This window comes from Malurus melanocephalus, unplaced genomic scaffold, assembly GCF_030028575.1.
Source record: "Malurus melanocephalus ecotype Western Australia unplaced genomic scaffold, MMel_1.1 scaffold_205, whole genome shotgun sequence".
Lineage (NCBI taxonomy): Eukaryota > Metazoa > Chordata > Aves > Passeriformes > Maluridae > Malurus > Malurus melanocephalus.
In genome coordinates, this window is record NW_026623437.1 from 617,437 (window position 1) to 641,325 (window position 23,889).

Sequence of the window (23,889 nt, forward strand, 5' to 3'; positions counted from 1 at the left end):
CACAACCAAACAGCCCCTGAACACAACCAAACAGCCCCTGAACACAACCAAACAGCCCCTGAACACAACCAAACAGCCCCTGAACACAACCAAACTGCCACACTAATCCTGGGCAGAAAAGCCAAAGAACTTTACTCAAGGGGCTAATGTCCCTTAAAGGTGTGAATATGGAGTTGTAAACAGGCAGAATCCCAGTATCCTTTCTGTTGTCCCAAAAATCATTTTACTCAAACCTCTCTTAAGTCTTTACATTAAAAAATGGACTTGAAACAGTAGCAAAAGTTCAAAGGGCTGAAAATCCCTAACCAAACCCACAGGCAGTGCTGCCAACACCAGGAGAACCAAAGCCACCCTGCTGGGACAGCCCCCACACCTCACATGCACACCTTGTCACCAAAACAGAACTGGAAATTAATTAACCCAGGAAGAGTCACCAAATTTATCTTCCCTAAAATGAGCCCTTTTCAACCCAGTGAGGCTCTGTAGGAAGAGAGCAACATCAAGGAAAGCTTCTGTTAGTGCAATCACAGACAGGGAAAAGTGGCTGCAAACAGCCTACACCTCTCCTCATTTGGGGGATAAAAGGTAGAAAACCAGAAGCACCTAATTCTTACAACTCTTTTTTTTTCTTTTTATACAAACCCTCAGCAGCTTGGAGGGCACAAACAAAACATAAATTCTCACTCCAAAACCAGCAGGAGAACAACAGATTTGGATGTGGTGGCACAGCCAAAGGCATGTCTGAACATTTGAAAGGAGGAGTTGACACATTTTCAGCTATTACCCCTTCAAACAACTATTTGCCCATAAATTTTCTGGTTGCATTGGTAGGAATGCTCATTATTCTACCCAAGACTTCAAAGAAAGAAGCAAGCAAGCTATGGTTTTCCCTCTAGCCCCCCTTGTGAGGTGACCAAACCCATATTAAATGCTGGAAACACGACAGATAAGAAAAGCAAGACAGAGCTTTAGAACCAATAAACCCACTAACATGTTAAAGTATTAGTACAGCACTCTTTCTGTAAATAGAGGCAGACTAAAGAACTCTTTAAAGGGAAACTCTTTTTCACTGAATATTTTCTGAGTTTAAAATTACTGGAAGTCCCTTAGGGCAGCGATTTAAACATTTTAAAATTCTCCCCCCCCCCATTTGTCTACAATCATGAAAAAAACACACAGCAGCATCTGGTACCGATTTTGTTTCCAGACACACCTCTACCAAAAAATGCTTTGCTTTTGCAAGGACACTGAAAGGCAGGGGAAGGGGAAGCCTTAACTTTGTTGATCCAACAGTAAAATCCACGATACTTACTGCAGGTCCTGGAAAACAAAAGAAAAACAAAAGAGAAAAAGAGTCAATTACAAAGAGAAAAGCATAATCTGTTAAAATAACATATTGCAGGAAACAACATCAGAGTGATTTGGGGCTTTTCAGTCCAATGCCCATGTGATGACTTTCCAGATACACTYAGCACCATCTGCATCCTCCTGCTGCAGGACCATCTCACCTGTGCTGCAGGCACAGCAGTGCTGATGGTGTAAAAACACACTTTTCCCATCTTTTCYACAGTAGGATTCTGTTCCCTCTCCCCCACACAACCCTGAGCATCTCACAAGGCAGTTCAGGGTGGGGATCACCTATGGTACACAGCAGTGCCAGSAAAAAGCAGACAGACATGGCCAGAAAAATGTGCCAATTTTTAGGAGAAAAAACTGTATTTTCACCACGGACCTTATTTATCCTTCAGGTAATGCAAGAGCAGCAGAAGCAAGCTCACAAAAGCCAGAGGAGCAGTGCAGTGGGAACCTTCCAAAGACACTGCTGCAGCTTCCACAGACCCCAAACGCTGCTGTGGGATGGTCCCCATCCCTCCCTGACCCCAGAACGTGTCCCACGACCCCACAGCCCTGTGTCACCCCCTGAGGCCCTGCTGGTGTCCAGGGACAGCTGATGCACAGTGCCTGCATCCAGGGGCACACCCATCACATCCACGTTGGGCTTTGGGTGCCAGGGGCAGAGAAAAGAACATCCCCCACAWCCCCCAGCAGAGCAGGGTGCTCTCCAGCCACACCCTGCAGCTTTCCCAATGCTTGCCCAAACTGGTGCCACATTGAGGTGAACCTAACCCAGAGCAATCCACATCACACTCGAGTTCACCAGTTTGGGAATTCTTCATGCTCTGATTCTTGCCTGATCAAAACCAGAAACTAGGCACAATTAGAAAAGACAAAAAAAAATGTGGGAAAGCTTAAAATGGAGGAGAAAAAGAAAAGAGCTTTGTTCATCTTATATTAAACAATATTATTCAAGAAGCGTATTTCAAGCGAAGACCTTTTCAAGGATTTTTAAAAATTGTTTTAAAATTAAAAACATCGCTAAGTTGAATTAAAAACAACAACAACAACAAAAAAAAMAACAACAAATAAGAAAAGCCTAAGGATGAGGAGTGGCAGCAAGAAATGGCTGGCAGTGCACCAAGAGCCACCCCACTGGTGTGTGTCTGTCACCTGAAGGGGGTCAGAGTCACACAAACACAGCCCAGAGCCACACCTGGGCAGGGACAACTTCACAGCTCCCCCCAGACCAGAAGATTTAACTGGCTCTCCTTGGTTTAATTCCTTCTGAATACAGAAGYCAGTGGCTCTGTGCCAGTTTATTAACTGAGAATCATAAACCTGATTTATTAACTCACTTACACCAGGCTACCCACAAAAGCCCTTTTGTGGAAAAGTCAAGACTAAGTCTCGAGAAGYGGGCAGGAAATTATTTTAATATGGGATTTCAATCATGTACCAATTATAATCTCTTYGGAATTTGTTGCCTGCTTTCCTTTTCGCAGCTACTGCTTTTCCCCCCAACACGTGCAGGCAAGAGCACTTTTAAAGTGTTTTCTTCTCCTAAATCCAAAAATCAGAGTGGAATGGGGGTGTCTGAAAATGCACCTTTGGGTGTTCTCCAGCCCCTTCAGTGGAGTAACACCAATCTTTCACCGTTGGACAATTAAAGCTAGATAAATCTTCATTAAGGCACAAAGTTAAACCTGTTGATCTTTTCTCCTCTTAGGCACAACATCACTTTTTGGTTTGCTGACCATATTTTCTCAACAGCCTGGCCACAAGACACTTGTTTCCTATGGAAGAAAATCTAATATTTTGCAGTTCAACAATAAATAAAGAAGTTGATCTGGTACCCAGGAGCTGCCCCTGATCTAGCCATCTCATCACTGTGGGCTCATTGCACAAGAGATGCAAGTTTCTTTGAAAAGAGTGTCAGAATTTACTGCTAATAATTTTGACTAGTGAGAATCAGTTTGAAAGGTTGAAATAAAGAATAAACAAGTTGAAAATACTTTTTCTAACAAATAAAACTTGGAAAGAGCCTTTGTGGACTTAAAACTMTGTAACAAATTAACTGGGGGGCTGATTTTAGGAGGAAAAGGAGAAAGAAAATAATAATCTGCAAATGCAGTGCAATGTGATTGATTTACCCTGAACAGGGATGATGCTGCTACAACCAGGGGTGAACACCTCGTATCAAGTCTGCAAAGGCACGGAGATATTTGGAAACACCAAAGGATTCCTTAAGAACATGGGCAGCTGTGCTAGCAGGAGGTGAAAATCTAAACTCATTAAAAATTAATGAGCCAGATTTCCTGATTGACCAACATTAATGTTGTTTTGTATATCCAAACCCTAGAGGGTCACAGTGGCATCATCCCCAGCAGTACACAAACATATGGGAAATGACAGGTCACAGGCATTTATTCCCAAGTATTTTTTCAGCTTGGAAGTTTTGGGATAAGATGATGTTTCTGTTAAATCTGCAAATCATTTATCATGCAAACTCTCCCACCATGAGAGGAGAGAGCCAGGCAGGGGAAACAAAACCAGCCAGAGCTTTCCAACAGCTCAGGAGGAGTCAGAGGGGACTTTGTTGCAGCTCTAAAGAGTAAATAATCCATCCCTAAGGTGGCAAACACATATCTGTGGCCATATGAAGATGTAAAAAAATATAATTAAAAAAAAAATCCATATTAATACATGGTTATGTGTATTTAAACACACAATATGTGCATACATGCACATAGAGTCAATAATTCAGGATGATATAAGGGGAATAACTGAGGCATGAGTAACAAAGGAGAACAACTGCTACAGTCATAAGAAGTCACAAAATCTGGGAAAAAAAACCTATTTCTCACTGTGTGTTGACCTTTAACTCCTCCCTATGCCTCAGTGCTGGGGCACACAGGGAATGTGCTCTCCTAGCAGAGGCTCATTACTGACAGCAAATTTGGGACAGATTAGATGTTTTCCTGGAGTTCAGAAGAAAAAGAAGTCCTTGRGTATGAGGTTGGCACAGGTTGTTCATAGTGAAAAATATGGGGAGCAGTGAAAATCCAAATAAAATAAATTCAGTTTTCTGTGATTTACCTACATGCAGCCACACGTGAATAACAACTGCATATTTACACTTGTCCACTCAATCACATGGCCAGTAGATTTGAAAGTGTAAATCTTGATATGTAAAATACAGGATTTTAAGTATGTGTAGGGCTGGGAGAAAAATAACATTTCCCTGCATAGACGTCACATTGGGGTTTTTCCCTTTTAAAAAAACTTCAGATTCTTTCTTGCTCCAAATCAGGATATTTGCATAAACAGAATAGTTGTAAGAAAAAAGCCCACCCAAACAAAAAAAAAACCCTTTGAAGAAAAAATTTTTAGAAGTTCAAGTTATGGCAACACTCGTAGCATAGTGTAAATTTGGAAAGAAAAAGTCATGGGTGGTAGGCAGAAGACTTTTATCCCAATTCAACAATTTCAACACATTTCCCCAAAAACTGCTTTTGAAATGAAAACATTTTGTAAACAAAACCTTTTCTGCCAGAAACAGAAATTATGCCGAGTCAGGATTTTCCAATGAAACGACGCTTCATCAAAAAAATGCCCTCTCAGGCCCACCTGTAAAGGCAATTTTGTGCCTAAAACAGCCAATATTTATCCCCCTGGGCTGGAGCTGATGCAAACAGGTGCTCCCCAACACCATCTCAGCCATCAGCTTTGGGGGTCAATGTCTGCAGGCAGCTCTTGCTCCGTGTGAGGAGAGCTGAGCCTTACTCAGAGATTTCCCAAACTGAACATTTCATGGGGATTTTCTCCTGGTTTATCTTGAGGGATTTTGAGCTTCAGATGAGTTTTTGGACTAATCTTCAAGCCAGGGGAAGAAAGCAGAGTGGTATTAGGAGAGACAGGGACATCATCTCCCATCATCAAGTTGTGCAAAGACTTTGAACCAGTACTTAAACAAAGCTCCCAAATCCTGGATCCTATTAATCCATCCTTCAGGAACACCCTGGCATGGATCAATTAAAAAAAAAAATAAACACAAAGCCCTGGGAGGGCTGTGCATCCGTACCCCATCCCACTCACGCAGCACCAGCTGGCAGCAAGAGGSGAAGCAAAACCTCCCAGATCCCTGGCAAAAATCCGTGTAATTTCACAAACCCTCACTCTGATGGTTGAACTGTGTCCTCACTGGGACATATCACATTGAAAAAATAAGCTAACATGACATTAAACCTGATTTTGCCTTTGGCAAGGAAAAAGAACTGTATCTGAGATGAGCAGGCTGGCTGTCAGGACCAACCGTGACAGCGAGTGCTGCAAAACYTTTCTTCCACCCCACAGTCAGAGAAGGTTGAAAATCCCACATGGAATTGTATTAAAATGTGTTTTTTCTTTTTAAATGCCTCTCCCAAGGATGGGTGAACACAGGTTTTCAAGGCTGTGCTTTCTTTCCAGCTGGGAAAGGAGCTGCTGCTGCTCATGGGCAGGAATGAGGGTGTTGGAAGCCTTGTGACTGCCCTGGGAGGATGGAATGGAGCTCAGGACAGGCTGGACCACACCAAACAGCCAAAGTGACACCTCCCAGACAGGCTGCTGGTGTGAATTTCCCGGCCTCCTGGCAGGAAGACTGGATAAATTGTTTTTTAAAAGTAACACCTTTTCCAGTAGGAGCACACAGGTGACTGTCCCTGCAGCCACTCCATCCCTACTCTGATGCTGCAGCAGTGATTCCCTCAGGGCCAGGTGATGGASAGAGCAAATAAAATGGGTTGGACGGAGCCTTTTGAGCCAATTACCCCCTGGTTTGTTCAGCTGGGCTGATGGTGGCAGAAACASTCCCCAGGTCCTTGATCCTTGTGTCCGAGGTCAGCGCAGGATGACAGCGGGGACAGTCGTGCCACCGTGGGAAGCTCAAGCTGCCAYCAGAGATGTGAAGCCCAAAGGAAGRGCTKGGGTTTAGTGCAGCCCTCTCTGCCCTCCAGGRTTCCCCAGGGGGAAAACTCGTTGCTTTTATGCTTCTCTGCAGCAAAATAAACCASCAAGCCCCAAGGCAGGGCCCCAGCAGGACCCACTGCCTGCCCTAGGCGTGTGACCCCCACAGTTTCAGTGTTTTTTGGAGCATGTGCAGCCAGGTTTGTCCCACTTCCAAACAGTCTAAACAGCTAATTTTTTTTTTCTCCAGAAATGGTTTAAATATTAATCTTTTTCTAGTGTGGCATATGTCTGTGGAAGAGAGCTGCTGCCCCAATGTGTTTTCGTGATGATGAATTCTTAGTTTAGAGAAACAGAGCTGTTGGATTAATTTATGTTATCTGAATCCATCATGGCAGAAGAAAAAAGCAAAATTCAGTCTTGGTTTAAATCAACAGGGGGGTTTGATTAGAAGGGACAGGAGTATCTCTTAATAGTTTCTCTGCTTGTTTCTTAGAGATACACACTGAAAGTTTCAATATGAATCCAAAAAAGCTTTTCASCATGACCATTTCAACAAATGCCAGAGAAAAACACTTCCCTTGGCAGGGCTGAGCCTCCTGGCTCTCCAGCAGCCTTTGTCTGGAGGCTGTGAAGCCCAAAGCAGGCAGGGTCCCCAGGGATGGACACCAGCGTGCTACACAAACAAAGTTCTATTTGCATTTATCAGCTGTAGCRAAGGAACAAGGACCTGGTTTATGTGTGGTCAGCTTCTCAAACAAATATAGAAATATATATTCAAGTTATCTGGAAAAACAAACACRTGGCAGCGCGGCCAAGAGCAATACACAGCGGGATGGCTGCTCCCTGGGTGTCTCTATCTGCACTGGGGCAATCCACAGGCTCTGAGCTGCATTCCTGGCATTTCACTGCTCTGCCCCTTCCAGCCTCACCCTGTGGCTGMTGCACTCTTCTCTGTTCTCCTCCACAATCACAGAAAATTCAAAAAAGTTATTACTAAGGTTTTTGAACTTTTTTAAATCAATATTTTTTTTTATATATATAATGCTTGTTTTCTTGCTGGCTCTGCACCAATTCTCTGGCAGCTTTCTGTTCCATCAGAGGGATGCTCAAGTGGCATTTGCAAATGTGTCACAGCACGAGGGCAAACGGTGCTTTGCAAAAGCTTTGCTTGAAGCAAGGAGAGGAGATTGAAGGGCTCAGAGCCACCTCCCAGATTTTTGTATGGGCCAGAGACACATCTTGCACAGCATTTACATGAATGCCTGCATATAAAATCAGATCCATTGGCTGACCTCCCCAGCTGCCCTTGCTTGGATGCTGTATTCCACTGTGCTCCTTAAAGCCCTTGGGTGAGAGTTGAAAAACAACCAAAAAAAAAAAAAAAAAAAAAAAAAAAAAAAAAAAAGAATCAAAGCTGTCTGAGGGCCATTCCTACAGCCCCAACTTCTGGGAAAATGAAACAAATTAACAAAGCTGGCTGGGATCCACCACCACCCCATCAGCACCTATTCCTGGGCCAGGAGTGAATCCCTGATGCTTCAGGAACAAAAATATCTCAGAAAACACTGACTGTACTCTGAAATGCCTGCCTGCCTTTCTTGTCCATCAGTCCATGTGCTGCTGCTGATGTGCAGCACACATCCCCTCAATTTCCTTTCCTCAGAGTTAAAAAAGTGTTTAAAACACTGGTGATGCGAAAGCGATGTTCGCCTTCTAAAATTCCCAGTTGTGAATTTTCCTTAGTGAGAGGCACCAAAGAACAGCCTTCTCACTAAATCAAAATCTGCCTGGCTTCTGTTCATTCACTCAATGCTCAACAACCCAAGAGCTGAGACAGGTAAAATCTGATATTCTGCTTTCTGGTACAATCCCAAAAACCCTGTGGCTTTCTGAGCATATCCCTTTCTGTTTTCCTCAGAAAGAGCAACAGCAGCTGCATCTGTCCCTTCTCCAGCAGCACTCAGATCCAAAAGCAGAATGCAAACAGCACTTCTGCCCAGCTGAAACAGGGTTTGTGCTTTCTCAAAGACAGGGACAGGAGCCCCAAACCTCACCAGATACACCTGAGTGACACAAACACAGAATTACAGCCAGCAAGAGAAAACCCCCAGCAAGGCTGCTCTGTACTTTCCCCAGGCTGAGGGCACACTGATGCCCAGGAAGGCTGAGGTTTGGGTATCCCTGGCTCCCAAATGCAGACACCACCACCCTGAGGCTGGCAGGTGATGCAGGGACACATGAACACCTCCCATCTAACAGGGCTGGGGGATTCTCTATTTCTGTGCTGATTCCCTGTCCCTCTCCAGTGCTGGAGGAGGCAGGGATGGAGCTGAATTCTCCAAAGGAAGAATAAAGGAATGGAACAAATACAAAACAGCATTGGGTGTTTGAGTGAGATTTGCTTGTTCAAGTGGGATTTGTTTTGGTTGGTTGGTTGTTTCTTTCTTTTCATTTTTTTTTTTTGTTTGCTTTTGGGTTTTCCAGTTCAGGGGGGCTGTTTTTGTTCGGTTATTTTTGATTTTCAATAAAACCCTTCACATCCAGCACGAAGGACGTAGGAAGCCCCTGCTGCACAGCCTGTTGATGGAGGTGACAGGTGCCACTACCCAAAGTGTCCCACACCCCCCGTGTCCCCCAGAGCTCTGGGTGCCATCGATGCTTACCGGGTTCTCCGCGCCGGCCGGGCTTCCCTCGCCGCCCCGGGGGCCCTGTGGGAAGCAGAGAGCACAGAGTTGGTGATGCCCCAAAAACAGCAAGTTCAGGAGAGTCTCCACCACGTGTCCTTCCCTTTGCACCCACCTCATGCCTTCCCACCTTTCCCAAATACCAAAAAAAACTAGTAAGCTGCACATCTTAAATACCACTTTTTCCCACAACGTAATTTTGGTGGAAAAACCCCCAAGATCAGGCTCCTAGGCAAGCTGGGAAGCAGGTTTTGAAGTTGTAAGTGTTGCTGACATAGTAGAGAACCCCAGGTCTAGCACGCTCCAAAATTCTGGAAAAAAAGCCTTTGCTGGGTGGGTGGCATTGCTGCTCAGTCCCTGTGTGCTGCTACAGCCTTGAAAATCACAATATTTGCTTTTTATCTGTGAAACAACACTGATCCCTCTCCTTTCTACTGGAAAAGGATGATAAACAAAGATCATTAAATATTTCTATGCTCCTATCAGAACTTTCCCTGTYGCATAAACATTTCTGTGCTCAAACRTGCAACTGCATCTCCAGAATTTCAGCCACAGCCTGGAGCTCTCCTCTTTGAAGTCTGGGTGCACTGTCCAGCACTCCCCCTCCCCAGCCCACCACAGAGCTCCAGTGGGAGCCCCAAATCCCATTTGCTCCCTCGTTGTGGGATTGGCAACCTGCAGACAGAACCCCTTGCAAGGATTGGTAAGAAATGCCAGTTGTGACTTCCTCACAAGTTTCTATGGGGAAGAGAAAAAAAAACCAACAAACAAACATTTTCAGCCTCTAATCCTTGAAAGCACATTACAGCCAGGAAAAAGGTTTGCTCCCTCCATCCCCAAGTCAAGCTGCTTTGCAGAGGGACCACAGATCTGATGAAGCCCCTTTTTCAACCCTGGAGACCATCCGTACTGAGCAATTAAAGTCCCTCTACCTGCACCACTGATTTTGGGAGTGTGACCCCCAGCAGCCCTGGGGTACAGGGGCTGCTTTAACAACCAGCCTTGCTAAATCCTTCCCTGCTTTTCCCCTGACTCCCCCTGGGTCTGTTTAATCTGAAGTGGCTCTCTCAGTGAGCATTTTGCTTTACCCCTTCTGCTGGTGGCAGGTGGAAAGCACAGGGTTCTTCCTGGGAAGGAGGAGATGTCCTAATGAAGGTGTAGGAGAGGGAGGATGAGTGTTTAAAGAWGCAGGTAATGAGCTGGCAGTGATGCTTTTAGGCAGCTGAAAGGAGGGTTGATATCAAAGGGTGAATGCACAGAGCTCCCATGGAAAGCTCAGGCTGGAGCCATTCAGCTGAGAATGCAAGAAATCTGAAAGAAACCAAAAATTCTGTATAAAAAGGGAAATTAATACTAATTATTAATATTTTTTTTAAGTTTAAGGTATTTCTTAATATTTCATGCCACAATGGAAAAAGCGATTCTTGTCTACACCAACACAGGCTGTCCAGTGAGATGGTAGATACCCCATCCCTGGAAACACTCAAAGATTGGATGGAGCTTTGACTGATCTGATCTAAYTGGAGGTGTCCCTGCTCATTGCAGGGGGATTGGACTTTAAATGATGTTCTTTAATGGACCCATCCAACCCAAACCATTTTGTGATCTTAAAATTCTTTCCCTCCAGCCTCACAGGAAATCTGTAGAGTGGGTGCAGCACACAAAATTACAAATATATTTTAAAGATATTCCTTGTGGCAAGTGTGAGATAAACCAAAACTGAGAGAGGAAAAACTTAAAAATCCATTTTCATCTGTTTTACTGGCTTTTATCTGAAAGCAATTTGGTAGGGAAAAAAATAGCATATTGGAAACCACSTTTAGAATTCTGCTGCCGTTCAGTAGCTGGGTTAGGAAATGTCTCTAAGGAGASAAAATATCAGTGGGGATTGAAAAGAAAAATATCAAACCCAGTATTTACTTTGGGCAAGAGCTGCAAGTGTCAATCCTGTGATGCAGATGGGGGTGAGCAGGGCAGAGACCTCGCAGCTCCCACAGGAGAGCAGCCCAGGAGTCATTAATGCCATCTGCAACCTCAGACTCTGCAGATCTTATAAAATCTATGGTCTGCACAATAGGAATTTATTATTTTAGCAATTTCTAGCCTATTCTGGAGGCTCTAGTTTGGATTCTGCTTAATGAACTGGGCAMAAAGCTCATCTACCTTACACCTCTTGTTTTCAACCCCTTTAAGAAACTACAAAGGAAATTAAGGAGGCCTGGGAATTTTCTTGGAGATAAATGTTCCCTGTAAACTGTTACCTAATGACTCCATCTCCCAAGACCTCACAGCCTGATGCTTGTTCAATATAATTAAGATTTATGTTGCATTAAAGTAAATTGGGCAATAGGCGAGTCTTTTCTTCYAACTGTGCCAGCCCCGCTGTATCAGTCCTGGGAGTCCTTTATTTACATTGTTATGAAAGAGAGTTTTGGAGAGGAGAACGAACACAAAGCATAACAGTCTATTTTTAAACAACTTGTCACGTTCAAGCTAAACAGCCTTAATCCAGGGCATAATATGCAATTACTGACAATAGYGTAAGTTTCCCAGTAAGATGATAGATTTAGTAACCCAAAGACAAAGAAAGAGAATGAAATACATTGCTATTTGAAAATATTATGAGGAAGAGATGATGGATGTATCTGAAGAATAGCTCCTCAGAAACAAGGTAAAAAGTTCACAGTAAACAGACTCACAACTGCTGTGCTGCAGCCATGTCACCCAAGTAAATGAAATATTAAAAATAACGCCACCTTGTAGTTCACGTAAAATGTTGTCAAAAGCCAAACCCATGTACTTGTCCAGAGTAAATAACCTTTGTTTGAACTAATTTACCCATTGCTAATTGGGCTGCTCAACAAGCACCATAATTCATCAATGCCAGGGGAACAGGCCTATGGCACTGTGTGTGTTTGGTTCTTTTTAGCCCTCATAGTTCCACCAAATCTGGTCCTTGACCCACGTTCCCATGGCTGGGAGGCTGTGYTGGTGCCTGCCATCCCTTCAGAAGTTTATCCACCTTCTGCCTGGGCAAATCACTCTTGGGCATGAGGTAAAACCAATGTTTGTTGAGGACAAAGTGAGCTTGAAATGTCAGCAAGGACGAGAGCCCAGCAAAACCTCTCTGAATGCCAATGCCTTTTTAAATGTTATGCYAGTGAAGCACATTTTACCCAGGAACTTGTGGCACCAATGTGTGCCCTTCCCTCACCTTTCTCCCACAAATCATCCTTTTCCACTGAGAACATTTATACAGTCATGTTCCATAAATCTGGGTCCATCTCTCCCTTCCAGCCATGTGCTGTTGAGACTCTTGAGAACTTTTTTTGGTTTTTTGTTACATTGATCCAAAGAAGTAGTTGGGAACAGCATTCAAGTAAAAACCTTGGCCAAGTGCAATGAAGACCTGTCTTAGTGGATCTTTAAACCAGAGGGTTTTTTCCCTTGCAAGCATGACACATTGAGCTGAGCATGTTGTGAACTCTCAATCATAAATATTAAGATTACTTTTAGGGCCTTATTTTCTAGAGGAACTCATATCTAACACATTGTGCTCTAACATGGGATTGAGTATTACACCAATTTTACACCACTCATGTGGTTGCACTTAAATTCTTTTTTTTTCCTTTTATGAGCTTCAAATGGTTTATCTTGTTTCCCCTTCTTCCCTTTTGGCATTTTTCAAGATGCTTCCAATATCTCAGTGTTTTTTTCAGTTAAAAATGAATCAGCCAGAAGAATGGCTTTAACAAATTGGTTGGTTCAGCCATGCTCAAAAAGTAGATTTTTTTTTTTTTTCCATATGGCTTCACTTAGAAGGAAGGGAAGGAGAACTTTGCAGCAGAGCACTGTAGGGTCTGGTATTGAGCACAAAGAAACTGTGGCCCTGGCTGAGCTGGCTGTTCCTGCACAAAGGCCAATTTACCCCTCTGTTCCCCAAGGAGAAGGTTTCTGGTTCATGGGCAAAGTCAGATGCTCAATGCTTGCTCAGCTGATGCTCATCAGGTGCTGGAGTCAGGCTGAGGCTGCAGATCTGAGATTAAACAGTTTTGGGTCACAACACTTTGTGTGAACCTTTCTGGCTCCGGATTCCAGCAGACCCAAAGATTCCAAGCAAATACCAGATGGAGATTGGAAACATGCAGCACCTAAGGTCTGCAGAAGTGTTCCAGATAAAACAAACAAAATAAAAAGGTAATATCTAGATTCAATTTAAGTTTGGCTCCAGTGTCCCTAAAGCTCTCTGTAATCCTGGGCTAGGTTTTGTGTTAGCAAAAACCACCCAGAAAGGAATCTTTGGGGTTTAGCTGGGGAGAGCTCCTTGCAGTTCCACACCTGAGCCAGCTGCTTCCAAGGTATAAAAGAAGCAAGAAATTGTTTTCCTTCTCACACCTTCAAAAGCATCTTCCTCACAATGCCCTGGGGAGCTGTGCTCAATCTCAGGGAACAAAACATCCRCTCCAGGAGCCACACTGGAATATTGCTGTTACCATCGGAATAGTAAAGGGCAGTATCTAAAATATGCTTTGACTAAAGCATCTCAGGACATCAGCACTGAAGGTTTACAGTCTCAAACTCTTCTTTTTCTAGAGCTAAGCTAAAATAAGCCCCAAAATGAGGGATATGCAGGAGGGGATGGGGTGCAGATTGAAATTAAAAAACAAGACGCAGCAGAGAAAATCCAAGCCCCAAATCTAACATTCAGCAGCACCCATAAAACCCACACACAAGGTATAACAGCTTGACATGACACGGTATTTCAAGACCAGGGAGAAATTTAGGGTGTTTAGGTTGTTTTTTTACCTGTAATGAGAGAAACTCCCTCTTACCCTGAGTGGATGCTTGKTGCAAAGGAAATAAAAATAAAATTCAAGCTCATTCAAAGTGTGAAATGATACATGCACACCCACTGAAACCAAAGCTCTGATTATGCTCCATTTAAAACAACCAAGATGGTACCTCTCACTCCATACTCTGCATTCCCCACCACCACCCCTAAATAWTTTTTTTCTTTTTTTCCCACACCCAGAGACAGTTTCTTCAAACAGTCAAGTGCATAYAGCTCTTTTGTTTAGTCATCAGGGCACGAAGATAAACTGAATCTGAGATATAAATTAAGAAGTGACTGGAATAAAGCCACRATTGCACTTACATCAAACATGGGATTTTTCTTCTCTAGTTATGGCTGGTCTTACTCAGGCCATTCCCAGATAATACACTGGCACAGCTGYAGCACAGGGCAGGAGCAGATGTTTTCAACCTACCCCTCTCTATTTTTAAAACAAGAGGATGCATATTTTGGCAGCTGTGGGGGCTGCTATAAGCAAGGTAAAAAAGTTTTCATGGCAGATTTCAGTTTTCCACATCTGCGCYGAGACAGCTGCTCCAAGTCCTGGACAGAGATGGGAACTTTGAACATCTTTCAGAAAGTGTCTATGCACAGACACGCACACAGATTKGGTTTCATGTTTCTTCATGAGAGCAGTGACCAGCTCTGTTCATTGTCCCCATATGCTCCTACTCACTTAAAACACTTAGAAAAACTTAAAAAAAAAACCATTCAGGTCACAATCGCTTCATTTCAGGGACTTACTGGTTAGGCAAGTCAGACATGGCTGAATCAACGTGAATCTGGAAAAGGAACACTGACTGATTTTCTTCTGTGGATACAAGGTAGGAAAATCCATGTAGTGACAGAGCTGGGGGACAGAAATGATGCCAAACTCCCACTGCATTTGACTGAAATTCATGGTCCTTATTTTGTCTTCAGCATTGGGTTACTGAAAGCAGTGCTGCCCAGAACAGATGAGCAAACAGACACCCTCAAGGTCTTTTTCTTGTTCAAATTTCTAACACAAAAGTCACCTCTGGGAAGAATCAAGCAGTCACCAGCAATGGATTTATTCAGCAGATGAAAATGATAATTGCTGTACTTGAACCACTAAATCTGCCTGATGAAACACCAACCTGTTAACCAACACAAGCAGCAGATGCACATCTCAGGAGAACCTCTACAGCATGAGGTAGCTGAGTATTTCTTGCAGAAATAAGACAATTCTCCTTTTTTCTAAKAACTTCAAGATACTTCTGTAAGGTAAGGAAGATAATGAAGCACTTATTCCTCCCTTCAGCTTTTGGTTGCAATCTCGCATTTAAACAAGTTTGACATGTTGGATTACAAAATCTCTTGTGAAACATTCAGATCTGACACAAAGTACTTGGGTTTTGATGAATTGCATCTTTGGAGCACGGAAGTACTCAAAGCTAATGCGTCTTATCTACAATCAGAATTAGCCATTCCAGAGCCAAGATCTCACAGAGGAAAAAAAATAATAAAAATACCCTTTGTCATTTTCAATATATGAAAAAAGAGAAGAGAAACTAGCAAGTTAAGACTTTGAGAGCAGCTGAATCATGTGGTTTCTTGGGTAACTAGAGAAAATCCCAGTAACTATAGAGAAGTGAATATATTGGAGATTTTAAGAAAAAAAAAAAAATCAGCTCCTCTGTATTTAATTGTTATTCCCACCCTTGCAGATACAGTCTGTGGATAATGCCCCCTCTGGCAGGATTTCCCACCCTTGCTGCTTCCCAGGTTCCTGTGAAGGGGAGCAAAAGCTGCCATGTGCAAACCATAAARCATCCAAGGGATRGGGCCAAGCACATCCTAGGAACACACCCACAACCATCACAATAATATCACCAACAGAATCTGCCTCCATGTTGCAAATCAAACTCAACATAAAAATCAAAGTTTTCCTGTTTCCAGACTCATCCAACACTGCACTTACATGTGACTATTTCAGCATCTCTGAAAAACCTGTTAAATTCTTCCTCCTGTGCTCTTCAAAAAGAAACATTTTTCTCCTGTGTAACCTTCTCTCCACCCCAAATCCCCTGCATACAGAAGGCATTTTCTCCACCTTTGTAAGAACTATTTTGTTTTCTACACCTTATGGAACAAGCATCATCATCTCTATAAAGGGAGAAGATCAGGAATAACCTGTCAAGCAAATATGAACTCAGCTTCTGGAGCTGTTTCTACTCCCATTATCTGCATTAACCCTTGACCAGGGCTACATGATGCCATATGCTTCAAAAGAGAGGGGAAAAAGCACATCTTGGTGAAACAGAACCCAAGCAAAATGCAAACAGCAAAATCCCCTCCGTGTGGATGAAGCCTTGTCACACATAAAAGCTGTACAAAACAAAACTAAAAAAAAATCACATTTTATCACAATGATAACGGGGTCACACAAATAAGCAGCTGCAATTACAGATATTAACGAGATTGTTTGCTCAAAATAATTTTACCCAAAATAAAACATCCAGTCACACTGCCACTGTCTTCAACAGGGCTAAGTGATGGAAGATAGACACAGGTGATCCTCCTCCCAGACACTCAAAATTAAATTGGTATGTGAATTCACTSTGCCCTAAATTATCCAATGAGCAGTTAATCTAAGAATCAGACTCATTTAGGTTGGAAAWGACATCTAAGATCATTAAATCCAACTATTAACCCAGCATTTCTAAGTCCCTAAACCACATCCCCTAAATGACACAAAAAGAAARCAGACCATCTGCAAGCAGAGAGTTGCTGACCCAAGGAAAAACAAAAGAAAAAAAAAAGAAAGAAAATAAAATCTTCTCTCTTTTAAGTAGAAAAAAAAATCACAGTGTAAACTGGTAAACATGACATATACATGCCTCAATTGTCCTCATTTTTATTTTCTATTCAAATAGCAATTTTTTAGAGCAAGCACGTAAATCTCAGTTTTGTGCTGAGATGAATAAAGCTGGGGTCACCCTGAGATTTCTCTGGGTGCAGCTAAGGCTGTCACCATCGTGGGAGAGGACATGACATTTTYTGGCCTATGGATCCTTCTTCTCCCTTCTGCTAATATGTTTGCAATAAATCTTACAGGAACTTAAGCTCTAGCTGTACATTTAGAGCACAACTCAAATTCTTTGGAGATTATAACCYTTTGTGAAAGGGCAAGCACATAACTGTATATTTGAGGGATASAGCCTCTGCCTGAGAGTGTGGGATATTGTCTTTTTCACAACTAGAAAAGTTCTCTTCTTTGCAGAATTTCCAGGCAGGGAAAGCCTGCAGAGCAGCTGATGAAGAGCATGGCAGAAGTAGAAGAAAAAGACTGAGAAGAGAAGATCTGAGGAAAAAAAAAAGCAAAGTCAATGAAAAGCCAGAAGSAATCTTCAAGTGCAATAAAATATCCCTACACATCACGTCAGACCAGCCTTGTGAGGAGCTACCTTCCTCCTTGAGATACCTCCTGGAGGACTGGAGAAGTCAACTCTCAACCTTGTGGAAGATTCCCATGYCAGGGTTGGAATTACAATGGAAAAAAATGGCCAATGAAGTGATTCCAGCCCCAGAGCAGCAGAAACAATGTACTTTGTTCTCCCAAATTGGGACCAGGTAGGTTGGCACAAGGTCTTTGGCAAAGAAATTTAGCCTCAAATTTGAGACCAGAGCAATAGTATTAGATCACTTACTCAGACTTAAGTTGTGAGCAGCTGTTTGGCTTTTATTTCACACAAAAGCTTACACTGTAAAAGGAATTCCTGGCCCACATTCAGATGCTATATTTGTTCATAAGCAATGTTTCTCATTTGAGTCCTGATAATGCAATGAAATCAGTGATGAAAAATTTTTACAAAAGAGATGCAGAGAAAGAAAAAARAAGTATTTCTTTAAAAATGCTTGAGTCTTCTTGTTTGTTAAAACGAGCTTCTTATTTTAATTCAGCCTATAATTWAAAGTACAAATGTCTTCTCTCCCCRCTGACCTTGGGCAAACACCAGATTGACTCTGTGTAAACAGTTTGCTTTCCCACCCATCTGAGACCCTTCCAACAAAGGAATACATAAAGTTTAATGAAAAATACAGTTTCCATTCTCTAGGCAGAGCCAGCCCATRCTACAGCCATATTCACTCCCTAGAAAAACACGGCGTTTCCTGTAGCAAGTGTGAATGATCAAAACAATATAATCCCTTTTACTGCYGTGTACCTGACCTACATTGCACAGCTTCCAGCAGAAATAAGCTGAGGCAGTCGCAGTTAAAATCACCAGATGAGGCCTAAATGGCCACATGTATAAGCTTTAATAAACAAAAGCAATTAATGGGTAACTTAAGAGCAGCATTTGTGTCTCCATTTAAAGAATTAGGCTTCCAGCCATAATGCTAATCCACRTCAAGTCTGAATTCAATTAACAGGCAGGAAGACGATGGCTAATACAAAGGGACTGATTAGAAAAAAAAATGAAAAAACAGAGTAAAATCAATGTGCACTTTCAGCTGGGTACTGGCAATTATTGCTCAAGCCTCTAAGCAACCCAATGAAATAAATGAAATATAGAAGTACGCCAGAATTTAATTAAAACTTCCATCAGAAAGCAAGACAGCTCCAACCTAAGATACCTGGCCAAGGTGAAAGCTCCCTTTGGCCATGKCCAGCCCTACATGTCCAGGATGCAGAGCCCAGAGAATGGAGCAGCGCTCGCTCCAGGGAATGTGGATGYTAAAGGACAGGGTTAGCAATGAGACTGAGTATAAAACAGCTGCAGGAAAATCAGAATTTAAAARAAGAGGTATCAGCACATATAAAAACAGAGTTAAGATAGCAGAGAGCCTGCTGACACTTCTCTGGCACATGCCATGCCTCRGGGGTGGGGAGCAGGTGCAATTAGTGAAGCGGGATGAGCCAACACTCACAATTCTGCAAAGGCAAACTCTGTTACAGCCCCTTTCTGCCGTGTTCAGAGCCTGCTCTGGCCCAGAATTCAGTGGCAATGGTTGTTCCTATTGAAGTGCAAAGAGGAGATGATTTATTGCTCGYACATCTGGGAAGTGTTTCAGTAACAAGTTCATTCTAGACCGGAGTTTTTGGGGCCGATGCACCACAAGTTTCTCCCAAGCACGCGGCTCAGGTGATGCCTTTCCGAGGCACAGGCAGAGCTTGGAGCTCTGCAAGAGCACGTTAAACCCATAGATTACTAAAAGGAACACTGTAATTTGCTTAATCAGGTAATTTGCCTACYCAGTGCATCGTATTTGATGACCAGTCTGGTTTATCTGAGCTCACCAGTCTGGCAAACAGCTCAAAAAGCCATAATGAAGTGACTGACTTTGCTCAGCTGCTTCTTCCAGATGCTTAATTCATTACCAATTACCCAAATACATCTCTCAGAGGTACTTAGACCAYTTTCAGCTCCACAGTTTTCAGTTGTCTGTAAAGCAATGGGTCTATAAATCCTTTTACATGACAGCTAAACCTATTCTTTCCCATTTTGAARTAAAAAAGCAGGAACAGGACAGAAAGGCAGCAGTGTGGGAGATGTACAGCGTTTTTCTTTTTTAAAAGTGAAAACCTTCTTGAAGATCAAGCGGAAAATTTAAATTATTTCTGACAGTGCCAAGGTGCAAATTTTGACCTGCAAATACTTGAATTTTGTCCTCTGTGCTTTTCAGAGATCAGCTAAACAAATGCTGGATCATCAATTTAGCTTACCAAACCATATCCAGGGAAGGTTCAAAGGTTTAGCAGAGATGAGGTATTGTTGCTCTTTAAGCACTGAGATGAGATGAAAAGAAAGAGCTCAATTATTCTGAGCAAAGCTATCCAATATGTTACTAAGTTTGGATATGACCATCAGTTTCCACTTGTATTTTAAAGAGTCCAAGTTTGAGAAAAACAGYGCAAAACATGGTGGAAGAAGGAAATCAAGCCAGAAAAATATGAAAGACAAGAAGCATCTGACTTTATTTTTGTTTGGTGTTAAGGATAAGTTCTGTGCTGGGATCATACAGACCCCGGAGAGACAGCACGGCCTTCTGGCCCAGTGAGGGACAAAACAGAATCAATGAGTAGGATTTCACTTCCCAAATATGTCAGTTTGACATTGACTGAAGTGTTTTATCATTTTTATGAGTCTTTTTTTTCCATATTTTCCACTGTTTTCTTAGTCATGTGCTCTAGGTACTATACAAAGAATTTTGCCARCTCTCCAAGTCCACCTTTTTCTTGAAAGACAATAAGAAATGGCAAGTTTCTCCTCAAARTGAAGCAGCAGGATTGGCCTTCATCTTACACTGATTAATATACGATGCCTGTTGCTGGGTCTTTCCAAGATTTTAACTAAAATCAGACCTGCATTTYAAATGCAACCCAGTCAGTCAAATCCTGCTTTCAGTTTTGCTTGCTGGATTCCAGGATACACTTTTACCCTATTGATATCCTGGATGTAATTTCACCTGAGGATCTAAAAGTATTTCAAGAAGAAACCTTAAGAGTCTTACATGAATATAGATATATTGCCACTGAATTCTGAAATGGAATTAAATGAAGCCTTTGAAAGGGCAGCTAACCCCAAACTGAAATGTAGCAGATAGAAATTAACACTGAAAGCAAAAAAAAAAGGCAAACCATGCTGGTAGGGGTCACAGGATTGCAATGTTTTCAAACCACTGCTTCAGATGGTGCTTTTTCTCCCAACAGATGAAAATTTTCTAGGACATCTGGCTCACTCCTCCAAGAATTGTATGGTGTAAYCTGATTATTCATCAATATTGATAATCAGCCTTTCAGCATTTACTGCATCCACATCTGAATAATGCTGAGCCCGTTCGTGGGCCAGGACTCTGAGGGATTTAAGGAGTACTGAGCAATGAAGCTCTGTCTGAAGGTGAAACCAAATCCMAACATTTCCACACATTATAGGCTTCAGAAAACATTCCCAAAATCCCCACCCTAAGAGGAGAAATACCTATAGATCCAACCAAATATAGTTYTGTAGAACTAAGGTAAGAACTTAGAACAACCAAATTGGCATTTGCCATTTCCCCTCGCCCCCTCCCAAATTGTTAAAATGTCTCATAATCCATTCTGGGTTTGGATTTTCTGGATAATTAGAAAGACCAGAAAGCCAGAGTAAATCCCCAAACCACATTTTGCTTTGCAACCACGTGTCCACATTATCTTAGTGTCACTCCTGCTCAGCTCCATCCTCAGCCGAGCATCCCCTGCAAATCCCACCCCACCAGCAGCACGAGCAGGTATCTCACACCACACGGCCTCTGGRAAAAAATGACCCCAAATTAATCTGCTGCAGAGCAGGGACAGCTACTGAACTGGTGAGGAAACAATCCTGTCCCCAGCCCTGGGGAGCCCTGTGACCCAAAGGGGTTTCTCTTGGCACAAAGGAACCTCGTGGCGTTCTCAGGTTGTGTTGTACATCACTGCCACACACATGGGAGTGGTGCCACAGACCCATAACCAGGTTACCCACTGGAACCATGGCTAAAATTTSTCCCAACCAAGGCTTTTGTCTGGGAGGGAGATGCTCCCTTACTCCGAGGCAGAGGGACAATACCCCAAGTTTCCTGGGTGAGAGCAAGCCATGAAGAATGACATCTGGTTTCTGCACAACTTGGCTGACAAACCTCTCTCTTGCTGATGTTTCTGTTTCTTATCTCCCTGCTCGTGTTTGGAGCTCAAACAAGTTCCAGCTGAGTGAAGGGGATGGCTGCTGCAGGGGATCAGCCCCCAGGTTCCAGGCAGGGACMTTCCCCATGGCCAGTCCAGTGCTGGGCACTTTCCAGTGTGGCACAAACTCCCCTAAGCCCTGCCAGTGCTTCATCTYTGTTTTCCTCAAAMGTGGCCCATAGTCTTCCTCTTGGAGATTATAAAAAATTAATCTTACTCTCAGTCACAACTCTACCACTTCTCTCCTTTTCCCAGCTCTCTCTGAACCCCTCCTGCTGCTGACAAAGATTATTTCCCACCTTCATTTTCTTCTGGCACTGTTGAATTATATGTGTTTACATTTGCTGCAGTACCMTAAAGCAGAGTAAATTTTGCAAACACTCTGCCTGAATCCATATAATAATAAATCAGATCCTCCAAGAAACTTTGTGTCACTTGTATAAAATTGGAATGTTTAAAAGAAAAAAACCCCAAATTATTGCAGCTGCTTTCCCCCTCCCTCCAGCAACTCCTCAGCCACCTCTGAAAGCTGTTATTGCTCTGACTGGCAGGGGGACATCAACAACCCAGCACAAGCTGACTGATTGACAAGCCCCTCTCCTTTTAAAACCGATTTTGCTTGGTAAACCATTTGAAACATGTCAAACAGTTCAACTGTTCCCTGTGAAACTACTGCCAGCTCCGTTCCCTCMGGAGAAAGCAATTATCTTATTTAAAGGGGTTGGGGAACAAATGCTGAATTTCTTTTCCATAATCATTTATTAATTGTTCTCATATTGAAAAATTTACTTTGGTAAAATAAATAAGATCCAGCCCTCGCTCACACTGCTGCAAGGAATATTAATTTTGTGGAAGGATGGCAGCCCAGAGCAGGAGCCGGAGCTCACTTGTCCTCAAACTGAATGGGAAACTGTAGAAAGCACTTAGAAAAGAGGACTTTTACAATGAGAAAAAAAAATAGAGTCCCAGATTTCAGATATCCAGCACAGTTCACTGTGAGCATTTATTGTGCTATTACTGTTACAGCAACCAGGAGACTTTTATCAGTTTTGCAGAGGCAGGCACCAAGGCTCCCATTCCAGACACTGGATATACCTACATGACAACAAAAATGAGTTTCAATAGGAAATGGATGGTAAAAAGAAAAAGATAAACAACAGCTCAAGTACAACCATAAATTTCCCATGGTCACTTAACTCCAGCAGTAGKGACTCACTCAGATTTTATTGTACCATTTTACAACCATGAGGGAGAACTCACTCAGTTGTGTAGGTGTCACCTCTTTTTTCAGCACTCAAATCATGAAAATGTGCCTTTGAAATTTCAGGGGTATGAGTTTTGCCTGGAAAAACAGAGTTTGATGCTTAGGGGAAGGGTAATTTTCTGCTTTTACAACAAAGAAATATTTTAAGCTATGGCAGGAAATTGCAAGCAACTAAAGTAAACTGGACACTTGACAATCACTAGAAAATATTTACACTAATATGACTATAACTGCTCAAAGGAAACAAACAAATGCCAGAAACACAACTTCAGTTGATGGAATGAGAAATAAACACAAGAATAATGGATGGGTTCAGCCCAAAACCTTTGTGCACATATGTGGAGCAGTCCCTTCTCCTCTAGTGCTGCTCCTACACCCATCTTATCCCTGCTCCTACAAGAGATTCCATTGCAGACGTGCCCTGGGATGTGTGAGTGCTGTCATTTAAGCCATGGTAAAAGTCAAAGTTTGGCCCCAAGCTGCCCCACAACAAGTTTAGATTAGGCAGCAAGAAGAATTTCTTCACTGAAAGGGTGGCCAGGCATTGGAACMGCTGCYAGRGGAAGCAGTGGAATTGCCATCCACAGCAGTGCTGAAAAGGTGTGTGAATGTGKCACCTGGGAACATGGTTSAGTGCTGGACTCARTSTCAGAGGTCTTTCCTAACCATAACCATCCCGTGATCCGTGACTCTGGAGCATTTGCTCATTTGAGGAGGTGACTATGAGCCCAGGAGGGAGAAGCAGCTCATGGGACACTGTAGGATCTTGGCTCCCCTGAACAACACCATGCAAATTATAGACATTCTCAAGTCAGTAAAATCCTCAATTTTGAGCAGTGCTGCTTTGTCAATTCCGTGTGGCTGCACTGATGGTGCTGGGGAATCACAGAAGGGGTCAGGTCAGAAGGGACCTCAGTGGGTCACCTGGTCCTCCCCCTGCCCAAGCAGGGTGATCCCAGAGCACAGGACTGTGTTCAATCTTGTTCTATTCAATCAGYTCTTGAATATCCCCAGTGAGGGGGACCCCACACCCTCTCTGGACAGAGAGAAGAAGAAGCACTGCTTCAGTGCTCACTGAAGAAATTCTTCCTCAYRTTCAGGKGGCCCTTCCTGTGCCCAYTGCCTCTTATTCTRTTTCTTA

The 23,889-nt window shown here is 42.9% G+C and overlaps 1 protein-coding gene across 1 annotated transcript in view; it reads right to left on the reverse strand.

Moving 5' to 3' along the window:
* COL23A1 (collagen type XXIII alpha 1 chain) overlaps nt 1-23,889 on the reverse strand; it is a gene marked incomplete at its 5' end in the record, with an annotated part of 168,830 nt that overhangs the window by 39,032 nt on the left and 105,909 nt on the right. The window contains 2 exons of the mRNA XM_057373721.1: nt 2,599-2,606; nt 8,949-8,993. Of these exons, the coding sequence (XP_057229704.1) occupies nt 2,599-2,606; nt 8,949-8,993 (53 nt within the window). The remainder of the gene's footprint in view (nt 1-2,598; nt 2,607-8,948; nt 8,994-23,889) is intronic.